The following is a 19908-nucleotide window of genomic DNA, read 5'->3' as shown; positions in this document are numbered from 1 at the left end:
CGCCCCGCCCCGCGGTAACCCGGCCGGACCCCACGGCCCACGCCCCGCCCCGCGGTAACCAGACCGGACCCCACGGCCCACGCCCCGCCCCGCAGTAACCCAGCCGAGCCCCATGCCCCACGCCCTGCACCTTGATGGTGCCCAGCTTGAAGTCTTCGCCGGAGTCGTTGTAAACGATGGACACAAAGTCGTTGCCCAGGTGACGCTTCTTGTCACAGCGGTGCTTGTCCCCGTCCTTGGTGGGCATCAGAGTGGCAATGTGGAAGACCGCTGCAGGAGTGAGGCAGGCTGGATGTGCAGGGCCCTCGAGGGGTGCCCGCCCAAGCACAGTCCCGGCGAAGCCAGGGTTTGTAGGGCCTGCAGGAGCCCTGTTCTTCGCTGCCCAGCCAGTGGCACAGCTCCCCTCCCTTAGACTTGCAGAGGCAGAGCCACCAGACCACCATGGCCTCACTGCCTAGTCTGGCCGCCTGGGCCTAGCAATCCTGGGAACGGGACACCGCAGGCCCGGCGCTCCTGGGAAGGGGGCGCTACGGGTCATACCTTGCATGATGTCGTCATGCCAACAGTAGGTGAACTGGCCGTCCTCACCGCCCACGTCCAGGCCGCCCAGGTACACCTTGTCAGGCTGGCAGTCCTTGAGCTCGATGAGCTTGCCCAGGCCCGTGAGGAATTCCGTGTACCTGTAGGAGCCGTGCTCGTTGGAGAGAATGGCGAGCTCACTGTTGCTCTGTGGGGAGATGGGAGAACGGTGGCACCCAGGGCTGGCGGCTCTGACCAGCCACCTTCTGCCCCACCCCAGTGCCACCCTAGGACAGTCCTAGGGCCAGAGAACCTATCATCATAGGGGGTGACATGGGGGCACCGTGCCTCGGCCATCCTCTGGCTCAGTGCATAGCAACTCCCCAGCCAAACAGCCAGTATCATTCTGACTTCCCCTTTCTCACACCCTCCAAAGGCAGTCAGTAGGCAAATCCGGTCAGCTCCGACTCCGCCTTCCCCACGGTGCCGCCCAGACAGTCACAGGCCCTCCACAGGCCCCACCCAGTAGTCCGCTCTCCACGTCACAGCTGCTCAGACCCACCCTAGGCTCCCTGCCCTGAACATCACACACAGGCGAGTGGTGCCCGGCCAGGCTGCCTGCCGCTGACCCCGCCGCAGGCTCAGCCCCACGGCTGTCCTCGATCCCCCAGGGCCCTCGCACTGGCCGTTCTACATGGTCACTGCTCGCCTGCCTCGCTTCCTGCCCACCTCTGCTCCAGTGTCATCTGACTTGGGACCCCCAGGCGGCCAGCACCCTCCCCCCAGCACCGTCTCCTCTGCCTGACACCCACTCCGATAGGCCTCAGCTCCCTCTACCAGGCCCACGGCCACCCACTTCTCTGTCCTCATAACAGTGCCTGGCACAGGGCCCAATAAGCATCTCTCAGGGAACCTATGCCAGGGCTCAGCTCTCTGGAAAACGGGGGCCCAGACCACCGTCCCCAGGCAGGGAAGCCAACTGCTGACCCCTGCCTCCCAGAGCCTCACCTGGCCCTCGCCCACGTACAGGACGGCGATCTTGTGTGTGTCATATGAAGGGATCTGGTCAAGGAGCTGTACCGAGCGCTCAAAGGACTGTAGACAAGAGCCCCGCCTGAGTCAGAGACAGGGCACCCCTGCCCCCAACATGCCCTAGCCACAGGGTGCACGCGACCCCACAGGGCCCAAGGTGCTGCAGCGGGCACCCACCTCGTTGGGTAGCAGAATCGGCTTGTTGGACTCGTCCCCAAAGAAGGGCGAGTGGTAGAGCTGCAGGAACACAAAGCTGCCGAGGGAGAGGTATGACACCAGGCTCACAGTCACAGCCTGGGAGGGGCCTGGCCCAGCGCTGTCTCCAAAGGCGTCTACTGCAGGGCACGAGGCCCTCGCCCCCAGACCCCCCACAGCCAAGCAGGGCCAGCCTGAGGGCACAAGGCCACGGGCCCCGTAGGGAGCACGTCCAGGAGCCCCAGCCCACCTGGGATTGATGCCTGGCACCTTCTCTGCATTGGAGGCGGCAGCTCGGCTCTTGGAGGCATCCCTCGCCACTGTCTTGCCCCTGCGCAACTGGACCGGGTCAGAGATGGTGTAGCCTCGGGGCCGCAGGCCGTGTGGGGAACGCGGGGAGCCGCAGGGCAGTGGGCTCTCGTGCTGGGCAGGGCTGCGGGCCCGGCCCTCCTCGCCTGGGGCCGGCCAGGCGGCACGCTCCCCGTCCAGAGTACCTGACTGCGACCGGGCCTTGGCCTCGGGGCTCAGCCGGCCTACTTCAGCTTTGTCCCCAGCATCCCCAAGGATATCCTGCAAGGTCTGCAGCTCAGGTGAGGAACTAGACTTGCTCAGGGGCTGCGAGGGCTGGAAGGAGAGGTCCACACATGGCTGGCCACCCTTGGAGGACACCACCCGCTCGATGGGGATGCCCCCGGCCACCAGCTCCTCTGCGCACAGTGGCTTCTCCTCCTGGCTGGAGATCGAGGACGACTGCAGAGGGACCATCCAGAGACAATCCTGGTCAGGAGATGCCTTGGAGCCCACCTGGGGCTTCCCCACCTGTCCCGCGGCCCAGGGCTGCAGAGCCGCCCAGAGCTGGGCCTCAGACTCAGCCCCCCAGGTGCTGCAGCCCCGCCACACTTACCCTGCTATAAGCATCGACACGCTGGCAGTGCCTGTCTGGGCCTGGGGCCGCCTCGAAGTCCTCAAGCTCAGGGAGCTCGGCGGATAAGTTCGCCTCGCCTGCACGTCCCTCCTCCAGAACCGCCGGGGAGTCTGGGAGGACAGACAGCTGTGGGTGCCAGTGGCCCGCAGTGAGTGCACGTGGTCTCAGGCACCAGCCTTTTCCCTACCAGCGGGGACAAGGCCCCTGCGGGGCCTGCTCAGAGCCTCTCCTGGCCTGCATCTAGGCTGTTCCACCCGTGGAGCCGACGGGAAGGGAGCCTCACGGGGGCTGCAGCATGAGCCTAGACACAGGGAACCTCCTAAGCCCCACTGTCCTGGCAGCCAGGCGCTGGCTGTGTCCCTCAAGTATCCTCTGGGAGACACCGTCCTCTCTTCCTCCCGCAGGGCAGGCAGGGCGGCTTTCCCTCGAGAAGGCAGCCCTGTCCGAGGCGGGCCCAGCAAAGAGGCCCAGGCTTCCTCCCCAACCTCGGCCCTAAAGAAAAGGCTGATGCCCAAGCCGTCCTTGCACACAAACGTACACTCGGTCAGCCAGTCTGAAAAGCAAGGCTTGCTCCAGGTCCGAGCCAAACCCGCGGCCAGCCACGCTAGAGAGGGCGCGGCAACTGGGGCGGCACTTCCTGTGCCAGCGGCAGGCGCTAGTGAGGCCAAGCAGCAGCAGACAGCTGGCACAGCCCTGCACACCCACACGTGCACACACAGCCCACCAGCTGCCCGCAGGACCTGTCTGCACACTGCCCTACCACGCCGAGGGGCAGCGGGCAGAGGCCAGTCTACAGGGCCCTGGGCCACACCACATGGAAGGAAAACACAGCCCATCTGCTAGTCCACAAAGCCAATCGGACCACCCGAGGCCAGGGCGAGGTCAGGCCAGCCGAGCCCCAGGGTTGGTGAACCCCAAACAGCTGCTGCCAGCCAGCCTCTGTGGCTCAGAGGCCAATGTCACCAAGGACACCTGTGGCCCCTTGCTCCTCAGCCTGCAGAAGGGCGTGAGGGGCACACAGCTCGGGAGCAGAGCTCAGGCATGGGGCACGAGGCCGGGGTCCCGCCGGCAAAGCAGGTGGCATCTGCACGGACGTCCTCATGCGAGTCGCGGCCCTGCTCCCTGAGGGTGGGCGGCAAAGGTGGCTCCACGGAGCCCACAGAGAGTGAATGGGTGGGGGCGATGAGAACAGCGTCTAGGGGCAGAGGACCTCTGCAGCCAACAGCGCTCCCCTGAGCCGCGCGAGTACCTGCCCAGGAAACGCTCCTGTGCAGCTTTCCTTGGCAACTGGACTGGCTCAGGGAGGAGAAAGAGGCCACTGCAAGGGAAACCACGTGAGCTGCCACGTCACAGGAAGGACAGACTAGCACAGGTCGAGCAGAAAGGACAGTCACCACTAGCCCTGCACAGGCCCGAGCCCTGCAGAGGAGAGAGGGAGGCCAGCGGCACCAGGCCTGGGGGCTGATCGTGGCGCACACGGGGCCTAACCTTCCTTCTGAGGCCTAGCGCACGTCGGGTCCGCCACCCCTCAGCTCTGCATCTGCGGCCACGGGAGTGGGGGTGGAGGCGAGCAGGCCCAGGCCGCGTGCTCCAGCAGCCTCCAGTGCTAGAGGCTGGCAGTGCCGAGAGGCGCTCAAGGACCCCAGGGCTGTGTGGAGACCTGGGCATGGCCCCACAGCCGAGGGAACAAGCTGCCAGCCAGCAGGGAATGCCAGCCACGGGGCAGGGAGCAGGCGGGGCAGGGAGCAGGCTGTGCAGGACCTGGTCCACCGTGCTCACCTGTGTTGGAGCGGGGCAGGAGACAGGGCTTGGAGGTCCTGGCGGCTGGCACCGACAGTGACTTATACAGGGCCGTGTCACGGTGCTCCTTGAAGCGCTCAGCGGCCATGAGGGCGTTAGACAGCTCCTGCAGCGGCATGTTGTTGATGTCCGAGGAGAAGGGGCTGAGTGGGTTCTCCAGGCTCATCAGCCAGCTGGTGTTCCCTGCGGGGCAGGGGGCGGGGGGCAGCATCCCTCAGGCTTGGGGCCCCGTGGCTTGACCGTGGCGCTTCTGACCAACATCTCTCCCCTCAGCGGGCGGCTCCCAGGCGCCATCCTCAAGAGCACAGGCCTTGCCTAGGGACAGCCTGGGCTGCTCACCCTCAACCACAGAAGCCCCAGGGAGCGGGGTTGGGGAAGCCCACACACACCCCACCTTGCAGAGTCCTGGGACCCACCCAAGGCCCAGCGGCGCCTCTCAACATCACCCCTTTCAGCAATGAGCACTGAGGGCTGGTTCACAGTGGCCCTGCCACCCCAGGTCTGCCCCCTAGCAAGGCCAGGCCAGACTCCTCCCCAAAGGGGTAGGTGGGCACACCCGAGGGAGATCATGCCTCAACTCGGTGGCCCTCCCTGCACGCCCAGGACCCAGGGTGTGCCATGACCCCGCATCCTGCCCGCAGGCGTTCTCCTCAGGTCTCCTGCCTCCCTCCTGCCCACTCCCCGCGGGAAGAGGGGCCTGAGCCCACATCTGGGTGCAGAGCCCCTCCTGGCCAGCCCCCCGGCCCCCTACAGCTGTGGACACTGAGGCGTCTCCGAGGCCAGCAGCCCTCCCCCCTCCTCCCATGCTCCAGCCAGAGTCCCCAGGGCACCGTGGGTCTGGACCTCAGAGTCTTCCCTTCTGCCCACTCTGCACCAGGTCCCCCCTTGCGGTGTGTCTGTAGGAACCGATCCATGGCCTCCCAAGTGCTCCGTCTCACTGGGCTCAGAGGAAGGCCCGCCCTCTCTACCTGTGGGCCTCCGGACCAGGATCTCAGCCCAGCCCTGGGTCAGCAGGGGCACGTAGGCAGCCAAGTTCGTCTTTTCCTTCGGCACCGGCGTCTGGGCACTGGTTGAGGCTTTCTCAGGCTTCATGGCCGGCATGGCCTGGGGCCCCGGAGAAGTGGGGCCTCCTGGGAAGTGGGAGGCTGGAGTGTCCAGGGCACCCACGCGCAGGCCATGGCCCCCTGGAGAGGGAGAGGCCGGAGAGCTGGTGACCACCGCCCCATGGAAAACCACCATACAGGGTCAGCTGCTCCTCCCAGGGCCCGAGGGAGCCATGGCGGGCGGCAGCCCACCCTGGTGTGGCACAGGAAAGACCCCGCCCGCCCCACGGCAGACCCTGGGGGGCGGGGGCAGGTCAGCACGTGGGTTTGGCCTGACACTGTCCCTCCCAGTCCGCGGCTCCAAGGGGCCTAGCAGAGCACGAGGATGGCACAGGCAGGAGCAGCAGGGTGCAGAGGGCCTACCTGACATGGAGCGGACCCGGTCCCGGGCCCCGCGGCACACCTGCACCCCAGCCTGGGACTCCAGCTTGGCCGGCGCCTCTTTCGTCTGTCTCACGTGCATGCTGGGGTCTGAACTGAGGACAGAGGAGCACCACAGATAGATGAGGTCCCCTCTGCGGTCTGCAGACCAGCCACCACAGAGGCCGAGGGGGTGAGGGCCACAGTCACCTCAGCTCTGGGCCGCCCTGCAGCTCGCCCGGGTCTAGGCCCAGCAGCGACCGTGTGCCAGTCCCCACGCTCGTTGTCACGGTGACCAACTTGTTCCCCACCAGCCAGGTTTTGGTCCTGCCTCCGGCCAGGAGAAATTCTCCCACAGGGGACCTGCAAGCACAAGGACTGGCCCCTGAAGGCTGGTGACCGCAAGCCGCGTGGCCACACCCTGAGCACAGCTGAGCCTCGGAAGCCCAGGGAGGCCTGGCACGCAGGGGAAGGACCCACGGCTGCATGGCAAAGTGCGAGCTGAGAACGGTAAGCCAGGAGTACTGTGCTGCCCGCTCTCCCGCCCCAGCCCAAACGCGGGCTCGTACCTCTTGGGGACAGCCGTGAAGTTGGAGAACACGTATCTGGCCATCATGTCCAGGCATGTCTCGGTGAGCTCCAGGTGGAGGTTTTTCAGGTTGTCATCTGCCTGGGCCATCGAGTTCTCGTCTGCAGAGCCCAAGCTGGCACTGGTAAGGGAGGACTGGATCCTACTGAGGAGGAGGCCACGGGCCAGGGTCAGGGCTCCGAGGGCCAGGCCTCACGACCTACCACCTGGGGCCAAAGCTCAACGCATGCCTTGCCCAGGGGCCGGGCCACACCCACACCTGGCCACAGGGCGCAGCAGCTGAGGCCCTGCCCATGGCATGGACTGCACCGTCCCCAAGGGACACCTCCTAGGAGAGACCCGGGCCACTCGCCATGAAAGGAGAGACCCAGGAGACGGGAAAGCCAGGGGCGACCCGCACGAAAGCACACGCGTAAGTTAGGCAAGGTTTCATGGCAGAGAGATTTAGTCATGCAGAGAGTGAGACCCGGAGACACCAAGATTGCACTCTGCCCACAGAGCTGGGCCCGTGACGCCACCCGCCAGGAAAGGCGCCACCTTCCTGGGAGGGGGGTGCCAGGTCTGGGCTTCATGCGCAGGGTGCACCCCAAACTTGTCCGTGAGCTCTGCCTGAGGCCAGCCCATCTGGCACCCACCCAGGTGGCCAGGAGGAAACCAGCAGGCCTAATTCTCATAGAAATTTCACAGCCGTTTGCCAAGTTTTGCTCATGATAAAGAATTTACTGGGCAACAGCTAGGAGGGAGGGCCTCACTGACCACCCCCACTGCCCACAAACTGCCCAGTCCACCCAGCAGAAGCCAACATGGGGCTGGAGCCCAAGCCACGTGCCAGTGCCGGGGTCGATGTCACAGGGCCTCCAGGTGAAGGGCAGGTCCCTGCTTGGTGCGCCTGGGCTGGCAGAGATGCCCCCAAGCAGGTGGCTGCAGGGCTCTGTCCCTGGCCAGCACACAATATGGTGCCCACAGCTGCCCAGACACCAGCAAGACCCCAGGCCTACCCTCTCGAGGGGACCGTGCTCAGAGGCTGGCCCCATGTCCACTGCCCTACACCGAAGCTCTTGGTTTCTTTTCAGGTACTACAGACACCAGACATTTCTAGAACAAAAGTCCACTCTAGAGAACACTTACAAGCCTAAACGCAGCAAAGCACGTCCCTGCTCCATGCAGCTGCTGCGCTGGTCTGCAGAGGCCCCTGCCGTCAGGGCAGGCCCGGCTTCCCCACAGCAGCCACCCCCGTCCTGGCCCTTGAGGAAGCCGGCAGGCAGGCCGTGCAGCCACCCTGTGCTCTTGCCAGGCGTGGGGACAGAATGCGACCTTTTCACCCATCGCTGCCAGGCTCCCCTGGGCTGGGGGCTGGGCCCAGCAGGACCCGCCCGGGGGCTACCTCAGGCTGCCCTCTGGCTCTGGCCAGGGGAGGCATGGGCAGGCGATGGAAGTCATGCAAGCAGCCCCATGCACCGCCACCCGGGTGCGCCCGCCAGGCCGCACGTCACGGGGCCAAGCTGTGGTCCGCACCCCCCGCCTGCCCGTGCACCACTACCTGCGCACCACCTGTTCAGACACACTGATGCTGCGGCCCCGGAAGGCCTCGGCCGCACAGCTCTCCTCGTGTTTTTTCACGGGTAGAGAGTTACTTGAGCCTTGTCTGGGGGGCCTGGCTATCCTTAAACTACCAGTGAGGAAGGAAGCGCCGTGCCCCGGACAGCCCACTCCCAGGGAGGGGAGGGCAAGCCAGTGAGGAGCGAGAAGGTAAGGTCACAGGCCACGGGATCGGATGGAGAGGTCCCGCAACGAGAGCAACAAGATACCGTGTCAGACGGACAGAGCGCGAGGGAAGACAGAAAACAAAACGCATGCGATACGACTCGTGAGTGGGGCCGTGAGCCCTGAGTGATGCCACCACCCAGACGGCGGTGCCAGTTACACCCTGGGGTTGCCCGCGTGGCAGGCTCCAAGCTGCGTGACCAGGCCTGGCTCTGGGGCCTCTGTGCACAGGCCCTCAGGTCCCCGGCCGGCCGGGCTGACGGTTGTTGGAAGAGGAGCCAGGTCTGGGCCTGAGGTCCAAGAACCCCAGGCCTGAGGCTCCAGCCAGTGGCTGCCAAGCCTGCTGCCCCTGGCCCCGGCTGCCAGGAGCTTGGGACAACAGCTTTTGAGTTTAGGCCCTGCTAACCTGGTCATTCTGGAAAATGCCACGTTCCCATCTAGGGAGAGCCAAAGAAGCTTGGGGAGGAGAGGGGGCATGGGAGAGAGCAGCCGGTCGATGAAATGCACACAAGAACACATAAGCCCAGCACAGCTCTCTCAGACGCGGCAAAAGCACCCACAGCACTGAAGGAGAGTGGGCTCTGATGCGGCAGGCGGCGGGGGGCTCTGGTGGAAGAGGGCCAGCCTGGCCAGGGGCGGGCTAACTACAGAGACCGAGGGCCACAGGGGTCTGTGGGCCATGAGGCTCCTCCCCACCCAGGCAGGGGCATTTTGGCTTCTCAGAAGCCCCAGCTGCCACGAGGCAGCCCTGAGCTTGCTCAGTGCAGTTGGCCCCAAACCCCAACCCCAACCCCCGGAATCCACACCCAGGCACAGGCGGCTGGGTCTGAAGCTGCCCCAAGGGCTCAGGCTCTGCAGTGCCGCAGCCGAACCGGGCCAGTGTGGCAAGGGGCAGCGCTGGGCTCAAATGCCTGTGGGGGCCCTGTCCTGCCTTACAAAACCCCAAGTGTCTCAGCAGCTGGCACAGCCCACCTGAGCCCACATCTGCCTGGAGAAAGAGGCCCCTGTACCATACAGCCCGGTCCTACACGCTGGCCTGGAGAGGTGATCAGCTTCCCGCCAAGTGTTCCCCTACCTGGCTCACAGTGCAGTCCCGCCCACCCCACCCAATGCTGGCACGCCCAAGGCAGGCCCCGCACCTTTTGGGCCTCTCGTTGAGACTGGTGCTCCGTGCTCTGAAGCTGTCCTTCTCGGGGGTGTCATTGAAAGACAGGAGAACGTTGGAGCGAAGGCCCTGGTGGGGTGACGCAGACCCAAACCAGCCTTGAGGCAGGCACCTGCATGCTCCTTCCTCTGCACCTGGCGGCTCTGCTGAGGTGTGTTCTGCACCCCCTGCTCCACAAGCAGGCCCCGCATGATGCCCCACCTCTCCCCCTGCCATCACCCTGCTCCAGCCACCGACAGCTGCGGCCAAGCAGGTCCTGCCCTCCCGAGGGATGCAGGCCTCCCTGGTCCTGGGCCCCGAGCGGAGCACTGGCCTACCTTAGTGATATAAGGAACAAAATCTTTCCGGAAGGGCAGGCGGCACCGAATGAACCACATGGCTATCACATGGTGGGCCAGGCACACGATGTACTGATTGAATCTGAAGAGATGGAAGGAGAGGCTGTGGACGCCCACCCTGTCCCCTGAGAGAACACTTGCCAAAAGCTAGGGACACGGGTCAGAGGAGCTGACCACAGGCTGTCAGTGCCAGAGGGCCCTGTAAGCACCCACCTGGGCTGGGCCTGGCAAACGGGGGTGGGGCCTGACAGATGAGGGTGGGGCCTGGGGCTAGGGGCAGAGCCTGGGGCTGGGGCGAAGCCTGGCCTGCGGGTGGAGCCTCGGGGACACAGGCAGCACTCACTTGGATGGGTTGGTGTAGGGCAGTGAAATGGCGAACACACTGGCGTACTGCTCGGCCGCGAAGTTCCTGTAGAGGTGCGGCAGCCGGGCCAGAGCTAGGCACCGGCAGAGACGGGGATCAGGGGTACCCAGGCAGCCCAGAAGGAGGCACCACGGCCACCAGCATCCCCAGAGCCGCTCCAACGCGGGACGGGGGATGCTATGAAGGAGCGAGGACCGCAAGCCCCCGAGCAGAGCTCACCGACCCGACCTTGGCTCTGTTCCAAACTATAGCGCCAGGCAGAACGTGGCCCATTGCCTGTTTGTGCGGCCCAGGAGCTGAGACCAGCTTTACCCATGTTTAAAGGGTTGTACACAAAACAGAAGAGGACACGAGGCGGACACCGTGCGAGGCCTGCAAAGCTGCAGCCGTTCATTCTGATGTTTCAGAAAGTCGGCCAGTGCCGTCTGTCCCTCCCACTGTGCGACATCTACGGGCCTCGGACTCCTAGACCCTGCACCAGGTACTAAGAACGAGGGGTGAACAGACCCCCTGAGCAGCTGAAGTCACTCTGAGGGGATCAGACAAAAACAGGCACGTCAGCACAGCCCTCCCAGCCACGGAGGGGAGAGAGGAGAGTGTGGCAGAGTGAGGGCAAGCGGGCCGAGAGGAAGGAAGACAAGAGAGGTGCGTCACAGGCAGGGTCACCGGGGTCAGAAGAGTCAGCACAGGTTAGCTGCGGGCAAGGCCCTGATGTGAGCAGCTGGCCTGGTCCCACACTCAAGGGTCTACCACACATGCACACACTTGTGCACATCTCCACACGTGCACACGCATCCACGTGTGTACACACAGAACATCCACGTGTGCACACACAAAACATCCACGCGTGTACACAGACGGAACATCCACGTGCCTGTACACACACAACATCCACGTGCCTGTACACACAGAACATCCATGTATATACACACAACACATCCACATGCGTCTACACACACAGAACACATCCACGTGCCTGTACACACACAGAACATCCACGTGTGTACACACAGAACACATCCACGTATGTACACACACAACATATTCACGTGCCTGTACACACACAGAACACATCCACATGTGTGTACGCACATGCACACGCACCCACGTGCACACGCACCCACGTATGTATACACACAACACATCCACAAGCCTGTACACACACAGAACACACCCACATGCATGTAGGCACATGCACCCACATGTGCCCACACACACACGTGCACACACGCACGTGCATTCCCAAGCACTCGTGCGCATACATACACAAGCGTATATATACACACACGTGTACACACGCACATACACACTCATACGCATTTACACGCTCGCTCCCGCACACGCACTTACTCGACAGGAACTCGAGCAGTGGGATGGCCATGTTGGCCGTGGCCGAGATGTGTGTAAGCTTCACAATCAGCACGGGCAGCGCCTTGATGATGACGTCAGGCATCTCCACGCTGCACACGGCCAGGGCCACCACGCAGTGGCTGGCACAGCGGTAGATGAGGCCTTGCTCCAGGCAGTACACCATCTCGCGCTGGGGGCGGACAGGCGCCTCAGGTCCTGCCTGCCCAGCAGGCCCCCGCACGCTGGCCCTGCCCGTGGAGGGACAAGTACGGCCCCTGCAGGCACAGCTGTCTTCCTGTGCCAGTTGCCTCCCCCGTGGGCCTGGTCTGCTCCTCACCCCGACTGCGGCTGGGGGTAATGAGGCAGCAGGGCCACATGCCAACACTGGGCGGCGTCCTCCTGTGACAACAGGCACAGTGGGCCCCGGCAGCAGACGAGGGATAGCTCAGGCCACGGCCCAGGATCAAGCCCTCTCCCTTTCCTGCCCTTTCCTGCAGTGGGTCCCCACAAACACCCACGGCCTCGAGGGCCCCGGGGAATCTTCAGCCCAGCACAGCCAGCTCCCCTCTGGGTCACAGCCAGTGAGAAATAGGCAACTTCCTGAACCCAACAGTCACCCAAGAAGAGCTGGGGCACATACAAACTGGGGGGCTGGGGACTCTAGCTGGAGCTGAACTTGAACAGTGGACAGTGTCCCTTGCCTATGGGTCAGACAGACTGAGGCTGAGCCTAAGCTCTGCTATGTGTTGGAACATGGCCTGACCCTGGCTACTCAACCCTGCTGCAAGTTCCGCTTCCTTGTCAGTGAGTGGGCGGGCACATTTCAACCTGCCAGCTCAGCACGGTGCCCTGCACCCAGCATCGCGTGGGAGATTCCTGCATCGGCCAGCAGAGGCAGGGGAGCCAGGCAGGGCCTGCAGCCACCCTGCTCACCCACCCTGTGTCCCCAAACAGACCCAGATCTGCCGACCAGCACAGTCACCTGTCCTAACACTGTGGCAGGAATAAGACAGGCAAGGGTCTCGGAAAGAAAAGGGATGTCGCGTTTGTTGGGGTAGGGTGTGGTATTCACGTTCAAGCGCCTCATGAAAGCCCAAACCCCCCAGAAGAGAACCTTCTCAGGAGCTCCAGCAGACTAAGCTGCTGCAGTCCGGGGCCAGGCTGGCCAGCAAGGTCTAGCAGCCACATGGGAACACGGAGCCAGCTCACCATCATCCCAGCCTAGCGACAACTCAGTTTACAAAGGAAATGCTGAGCCTATCTGGCTCAAGCCAACGTCCAGGGGGTCAGGCTTTCAGATTCCAGATGCTGTTAACACCCAGCTGTCCGCACCCACTCCATACCTGTTTAGTTTTGTCCAAGTAGTTGTGGTAAGAAATCAGTGCCGTCAGCACTGGAACCACTGCCAAGTGTAAGTCGGTTCTGGAGAAGCCTTCCGGGGTGCCTCGGAGCCGTTCCAGGGTCTTGGGGCCTGAAAGCTAACCGCAGGGCCCCAGACATCAGAAGCCTGGCCCGCGGGTGCCAGGGGGCCCGCAAGAGGAAGGGTCAAGGGTCTAGACTTCCTCTTTTGGCCATAGGTCCCTTCCTCCTTTTGCAGAGAAATGGGACAGTATCCCCCGCCAGGTGTGAGCCGAGATCACAGAAGCCCCAGGTACAAAGACAGGTGACAAAATGCAGCCACACTCAGTAACTGAGCTCGAACCCTGGACTGGGACCTCCGTGATCTACCAGTGAGCTGGGGCAGGTGGACGGCACTAATGCATTTCTGACCCATCGGCAGCCACCCCGACCCAAGGCAGGGCCAGTTCAGACTGGGGTTTTGTGTCCGAAGGAGACGGACTCACAGCCTGGGCCCATTCCACGGACCCTCCCAGGGAGTGGCTGTCTTGTGGAGGAGATGTTGAGCTGTGGGCCCCACGCCCACCCCCGACCTGGCGTGAGTGGCACAAGGTGGGTCCTGGCCACAACAGCTATGCTACCATGGAGCAGAGGGCAGAGGACAGCTGGTCGACGCTGCAGGGGGAGGTGAAGATGAGGACCTTGTAGCGCAGGGACTCTGGCAGCTTGCTGAGGACCAGCTTCAGCACCTTCCAGTCCGTCTCCTAAAAGAAGAAGGCCCAGTCAGGAGGGCCTTCTGAACCCAAGCTGCTGGGGGAAGACTTCTGAACCCAGGTTGGTGGGGGGGGCTGGTGGGGGGGGCAGGGTCCCTGGGACCCTGGAGAAAGCAGGCCAGAGGCCTCGGGACGCACGGCCTGTCCTCAGCCCTCTGTCCCTGCAGCACCAGGTGCAGCTCCTGGAGGGCGGACAGCTGCTCTTCTGACACCAGGCTTAGCAGGGAGGCCCAGCGCAGGGCTGCCACCTCCCTCTCCTGCCCTGATTGGGAGCTTCCATGCTCCTGGCTCCCTCTTCCCTCTGTTCTCCCAGCGATGACCCAGGGCTGCCTGCCCCTGGGGTTATGTCAAACGGTCCTGCCAGAGAAAGGCAGTCCCCTCACCATCTCCTCTGACAGATGCCCGCACAGAGCACCAGGTCAGTGTCTTCTGTGACAACAAAGACGGAGCAGAAACAAGCCACGATGAAGAGAAAAAGCAGCATGTAATCCCTCAGCCATTCACGAGCCCAGATGCTACCAAGGACCAAAGCTGCCCCACGGCCACAGGGCATGGTACCTACCCGAACATCACAAGCCAGCCCTCCACACCCAAACTCTACCCATAAGCTAAGCCAATGGCATGTCCTCAGACCTCCAGGGACACGGGGGCCCTGGACACTCACGGCTGCCACCAGGGGCCCCCAGTGCCAATGCCCACCTCCTCCTGGTGGCCCCACCTCCTGCCCACCCCACATCCTCACGCTTGGCCCACCCTGGGGCTGCAGAAAAGGCCCCAAAGTGGCATCTCCACCCACTGCACACCCTCCCACCTGCCTTGTACCCAGGCGGGCCCACCCTGCCCCAAAGCAGGCCCCTGATCACTTTCTCTTGCTCACCTCACAGGGAACAGGTCTCAGTTCTCAGGCTCCACAACTCAACCCCAGAGATACTGCCAGTCTTACAGAACCATACGCACCCCCTGTCCAGGCTCTGCTCACAGCTGCCTCCAGAACCTTCCCCACCTTGCAAGACGACCTCACCAGCCCCTCACAAAACCCTTCCAGGAGCCCAGCCACGTGGCCACAGCCACTTTTCAGCCCGTGAAGCTGCCTATGCCTTTCTCACAGGCTGGCTCAATCTAAAATCACAGTTATCTGTTCACACACCTTGTTTTGGGCACCAGAACCATCTTACGGAAGCAGGAACAGCCTCTCAGCTCCACGCCAGGACGTCAGCATGGAGCCCTGCACATAGCAGGCACTCAACGCTCAGTCAGAACTGCCGTGGGACCATGGGGCCTCCTCGAGGCAACGGTCTGACTACTAGGAGCGGTTTTGGGCCGAAAACCAGGCACACCCACCACTGCTCAGTCTGACCTAACGGGGCTCCGGGGTGTGAGAGTGTGAGGAGACCAGCCTCTCTCACCTGTTTCAGACACTGCAACAGGACTCGGAAGAGCAAGGAGTAGGGCAGGTAGCCGAACCGCACAGCGGGGCCTGTAGGCGCTGGGCTGGGAGGCCCCGTGGGAGGCGAGAGGGGGCCACTGGCCTTCTTCTCCAAGCCACACTCTGGCTCCCTGTGCCACCAGGTGAGAGAAGCAGCAGAGGCTGAAGCACCTGCTCTGCCAGGCAAGGACACCACCTGTCCCACCCTTGAGGACCATTCACACCTCTCGATGGGATCGGCATGGGCAAGCACCCACCAGGATCCCTCCTGGGGCCCCTCTCAGACACGCCCACCCAGGCGGAGCACCTCAACTCCCCCCACCCGCCCCAGGGCCACCCACGCCCCTCAAGTTGGGGAAACAGGAGCCATGCTGGCGTGGGGAAGGCGCAGCCCACCGCACGCACACGTAGTCACAGAGGCAGTAGGGGCTGAACCGTACGGCACCATCCTTGTTGGGCAGGCCCAGGCGGTGCAGCGCATCCGCCCGGAGCAGCAGCAGGAAGTCGAAGGCCTGCAGAGAGCAGAGAGGTGAAGTCTCAAAAGAGCAGGACACACAGGCCTGGGGGCGGAGGACGCCTCTGACCCCTCGGCCTGGGTGTGCTTGCTCCAGCTGCCCTTGGGAAAGGCTGCTCCTGCCTCCCACAATCTCCAACCTCCTCCACCCCACCGCCAGGCTTTATCCCAGGATGACGGAGCCCGGGAGGGGAGCAGAGAGAAGTGAGCCCCAGCCCAGGCCTGGCTGCAGAGCCCCTCAGCGCCTTCTCCGTCGGAGCCCACAGAAAGCCGAGGTGCTCCCTCTGCAGCACAGGCCACGGGCCCACCCACATCACAGGAAGCCTGCACTTCACAGCCCGCCAATGGCGAGAGCAGAGCTCCGCTTGGGGGGGGGGTGACCTCCCCCACTGAGACAGTCACTCACCGGGGCCCTACAGTGAGATGCTCTGGGAGAGACTGCGCATCCATCCCAGGGACCTTGGCCGCACCAGCATCAGCACTTGGAGCTGGGCAGGCAAGGGCGGCTGGCGGACTCACAGCAGCTGGTCCCTCCCCAACCCAGGCCCATAGCCCGGCTGCCGAGTGTGACTGGGGCTGCAGCGCCAGGGGCGCCAGGGCCCTTGTGCCCTCTTGGTGGGTGTTCTTCAGCTTCTCTGCCCCATCCCAGGCCCCGGAGAATGCCCAGAGTGATGGGTGGCAGCGGCGCACAGGACACGGGCAAGGGTCCCGAGGCGGCAGGGCAGCACTGGTTCTGACAAGGTGTGGTCTGCTGCAGGCCCTGCCAGGGCCGCCTGCCACCCTCCTCAGCCCTGAGGGCCTCCTGGGGAGTCTTGACCAGTGACCTGACCCCGAGGAAGGGCCTGGCTCTACCACAGTGCCACCCACCTGGAGCCGGATGCTGCTGGCGATGGGCAGAGTGTACATGTGCTTGTAATGCAGCTGAATGTGGTGGACGAGCATCTCGTATACCCGCGCCGCATGGCTGGCAGGCAAGGTGTAGAGCTTGGTCTGCAGGCAGAGCACACGGTCATGGCCAGGCAGGCCAGGACCACCCAGGAAATGGACTGTAGTGTCCAGGGTCCCACTCCCCAGTCCCCATGGCGGTGGGCGTGTCTTGAGCCGGTCTATGTGGAGACTCACGTGGACATTCCATGACTGGGGAATCAGGGTCACACCCAGGTCCCTACTTGTAACCACGACGCCCTCCAAACCCTTGGGGACAGCCCAGGTCTCCAGCCGCCAACCCTCCCAGCAGAGCCCACCTGAAGGATGACCAGGAGCCCCAGGACCGCAGTCTTCACATCCTCCAAGGACGCGGAGTACGCGGGCACGTCTCTTTCTTCCAGCTCAGGGGGAGGGAACAGGGAGCGAGCAATCACCTTGGAAGAGAAGATCTGGTTTTCACCCCCGGCTCCTGCCACAGCAGCTGCCAGACTGTCACCCAGACTACCAGTGACGCGTCCTTCTGTGTTTCTCACAAGGAAAGGTGTGCTCCGTGCACTTGAGGAATCAGACATCGCAAGGCATTTCAAGACGAAAGCAAGGACGTGCTGCACACCAAGGACAACAGCCCCTGCCCTGGGGCTCAAGCCCGGCTCCCGAGCAGCGGCCCCGACACCAGTTCCCGAGGGCCCCAGCCAGGCTGAGCAGCAGTAGCCCCAGACAGTCCCCTACACCACAGCTCTAGAAAGGGGGAGCTGCAGTCCCCTACACCACAGCTCTAGAAAGGGGGAGCTGGCCAGAGGCGGCCGCGGGTCAGTCTGCAGCGCACACACTATAGCCCGCCTATGTCTCGGGACCCAGTCTCTGCCATGGGAGGGATCCCCCGGCAGCCAGCCACCCCAGCACGAGCGGCCCTCACTTTCTCCACGATGTCCAGCAGGCTGCTGAAGTGGTGGGTGTGGCAGCCTTCCGCCAGGTCCACCAGCAACTGAGTGGCCAGCTTGCGGACCTGGGGGTCTCTGTCCTCCGGGATGTGGGAGAGCTGAGAGATGACTACCGAGTTGATCAGCTCCTCCTGGGGCATAAGAGAAAGCGGGGGAGCCCTCTGTAGGGCCTCGTGGTGCCCACCCTCAGCACCCTGAGCCTGGGCTCCCTGACACACACCTCATAGAACTGCCGGTTGATGAGCAGCACAAAGGACAAGACGTCCAGCACCTTGATGCGCACGGCGCTGCGGGACTCGTTCCTGGGGGCAGGGACAGACCTGCTGGGCCGTCGCCTGGGGGCACTGCTGCCCCAGCCCCAGCCTCCATCAGCCCCAGCTTCCACGGGCGGGGCTTTCCTGGGTGACCGATCCTGCAGGCCCAGCTCATCGCCTGCAGACCCACCCCATCTTCCAGGATGACCCCACACAGGAAGAAGCACACCCATGGCCTGGCTGGAGGACGCTGTCCTGCTGGGAAACGGGCCTCGCCCTGCTCCAGAACTGGCACTTCCCAGTCAGCAAGGAAAGCCCCAGCCGACGGCACGCGAAAGCCAGGCCTTGGGGCAGGACCCGGAGCCCGGAGGGCAGCGCAGCACCGATACCTGAAGAACCGCTCCATCAGCTGCTGCAGGTTGTGGATCCAGCCGTCCTTGGCTGGGTGGATGGACTGTGCCCTGTACGATATCAGGTTCAAGAGAGAGGACTCCTGGCAGAGAAGAGAAGCCCGGCATGACGGCACGCTCCGCCTGTCTGGAGATTTCTCATGCACGTGCCCCCGCACCACCAACTTGGGGACAGCGCCTGCTGAGGGCAGCCCCCGCCCCGTGGCCCAGGTCGGGAGTCCACACAGGACAACAAAGGCTCTACTGCAGCAGGGAAAATGATCAAAGGGCACACACGGAGGCCCTGGTGACAGCGGCACCCGGGGAGCAGATGTACTGAACGATGAGTCCCCGCAGTGGCAAAGCTTGCATGGCCCGCTGGCACCTGCCTCCACATGGGTGGGAGGAAACGGATGGTGAGGCTGGCGCCGAGCCCTCACAAGGCCCACGCGCACGCTGCCTGCTGGCACCCAGCCCCACACGCGCACGCTGCCCACAGGCACCCTGGCAGAGAGCCCCACCGTGACACACAGCCTGCGCCTTTGATGTCAAACGCTCTGTAGAGCTCTGTAGGCTTTTGCAGACCTGCACGGGCAGGGCTCCCCGGCCATCCAGGCCATAACCACCGAAGCCCCCCGCCCCAGGAGGGGTCTCACAGGTCTCTGGTCGGCGCATCGCTCAACGAGCTCAAAGTATCTCTCCTGTGAGCCGTGGAACTCGTTCTGGTCACACAACTCCTCCACCGTCGTCAGCAGGTCGTGTACGATGGCTCTGAGCTCTGGGCTCCCAAGGGTCTGCCGTACAAGGGAGTGACCCATGAGCGATGCCAGCTCCCCTCAAGATCCCTGCCTGAGATCTCAGCCAGACGGGTGCCACATCCACACACACACAGCCCCTCAGATCCTCCGCTGGGCAGGGGCACACACTGCCACACTGGGGCACGTGGGGTGGCCAAGCCGTCCCTGCCCACTCCTGCCCCCAGGATCTGGGCTACACCCAGGCCGCTGGGCCCAGGAGGGAACACGGGTGGGGGCTGAGGCTGCCACATTACGAGTGCTCTCACACCTCAGGCTCAGGCAGCTTCTCGAGGCCTCAGCACCACTGGGCCAGCCGGCCAGTGCGCATGGTCAGTGACATGGTCTGGCCTAGTGCCTGGCCCTGAGGGACCAGAGCTCAGGCCCTGCTGCAGCAGTCCTTCCTTCCACTGGCCTGGCCACCAGCACACTGCCCTCCCCAGTCCCCAAGGGGGAAGGCCCAAGGCTGAGCCCAGGCAAACGCTGCCTTGGCGCTCCGCAGCCCCTGCGTGGTGCACGCATGCAGTCTAGCGTCCTCCTCATTCTGTAGCCAACAGACTTGGCTTGCACTGTCCTCAGTTAAGACAAAACCGTGGCCGGCACTCTGGATGCCCTGGGAACTGGCTCCAGCACCTACTCACAAGCCTGGATGACCTGGAGCCTGTCAGTCTCCACCGAGCAGTGCAGCCCCCAGTTCCCTGACACGCTTTCACACAGGGCCCAAGTAACACAGCAGGCTTGGGAGGCTTCGCTGTGTCTTCAGTGGACTACAAGCTGACACCACAGGAACATCCCAGACCCAAATGGGCACTGGGGCAGTTCTGGGTGGTTCCCACTGCACAGGGCTGGGACAGCACCCCACCCCGATGCATGACCCCAGAGAAGAGCCGTCTGGGGCTGCTGTATGTGAGGTCAGCCCTGGCCCGGCCTCCCTGCCCGCTCACCAGGCCTGCTATATGTGAGGTCCACCCCAGCCTCCCTGCCCATTCACCAGGCCTGCTGTATGTGAGGCCCACCCTGCCCGCTCACCAGGCCTGCTGTATGTGAG

The 19908-nt window shown here is 63.8% G+C and overlaps 1 protein-coding gene across 1 annotated transcript in view; it reads right to left on the bottom strand.

Annotated features, from left to right (window-relative positions):
- TSC2 (TSC complex subunit 2) overlaps positions 1 to 19908 on the bottom strand; it is a 33920-nt gene that overhangs the window by 1739 nt on the left and 12273 nt on the right. Inside the window, exons 12-38 of the mRNA XM_004373173.2 lie at positions 18723 to 18860; positions 18067 to 18170; positions 17644 to 17725; positions 17399 to 17554; positions 16800 to 16916; positions 16423 to 16545; positions 15447 to 15553; positions 15022 to 15172; positions 13484 to 13606; positions 12848 to 12982; positions 11505 to 11694; positions 10134 to 10227; positions 9770 to 9872; positions 9427 to 9521; positions 8064 to 8192; positions 6504 to 6668; positions 6145 to 6297; positions 5938 to 6050; positions 5440 to 5655; positions 4451 to 4654; positions 3921 to 3989; positions 2651 to 2781; positions 1997 to 2496; positions 1723 to 1804; positions 1528 to 1614; positions 541 to 727; positions 131 to 270 (exon numbers count right to left, since the gene is read on the bottom strand). Coding sequence (XP_004373230.1) covers positions 131 to 270; positions 541 to 727; positions 1528 to 1614; positions 1723 to 1804; positions 1997 to 2496; positions 2651 to 2781; positions 3921 to 3989; positions 4451 to 4654; positions 5440 to 5655; positions 5938 to 6050; positions 6145 to 6297; positions 6504 to 6668; positions 8064 to 8192; positions 9427 to 9521; positions 9770 to 9872; positions 10134 to 10227; positions 11505 to 11694; positions 12848 to 12982; positions 13484 to 13606; positions 15022 to 15172; positions 15447 to 15553; positions 16423 to 16545; positions 16800 to 16916; positions 17399 to 17554; positions 17644 to 17725; positions 18067 to 18170; positions 18723 to 18860 — 3894 coding nt within the window. The remainder of the gene's footprint in view (positions 1 to 130; positions 271 to 540; positions 728 to 1527; positions 1615 to 1722; positions 1805 to 1996; positions 2497 to 2650; positions 2782 to 3920; positions 3990 to 4450; positions 4655 to 5439; positions 5656 to 5937; positions 6051 to 6144; positions 6298 to 6503; positions 6669 to 8063; positions 8193 to 9426; positions 9522 to 9769; positions 9873 to 10133; positions 10228 to 11504; positions 11695 to 12847; positions 12983 to 13483; positions 13607 to 15021; positions 15173 to 15446; positions 15554 to 16422; positions 16546 to 16799; positions 16917 to 17398; positions 17555 to 17643; positions 17726 to 18066; positions 18171 to 18722; positions 18861 to 19908) is intronic.

This window comes from Trichechus manatus, unplaced genomic scaffold, assembly GCF_000243295.1.
Source record: "Trichechus manatus latirostris isolate Lorelei unplaced genomic scaffold, TriManLat1.0 scaffold00024, whole genome shotgun sequence".
Taxonomy (NCBI): Eukaryota; Metazoa; Chordata; class Mammalia; order Sirenia; family Trichechidae; genus Trichechus; species Trichechus manatus.
This window is presented reverse-complemented; position numbering and strand designations above follow the sequence as displayed.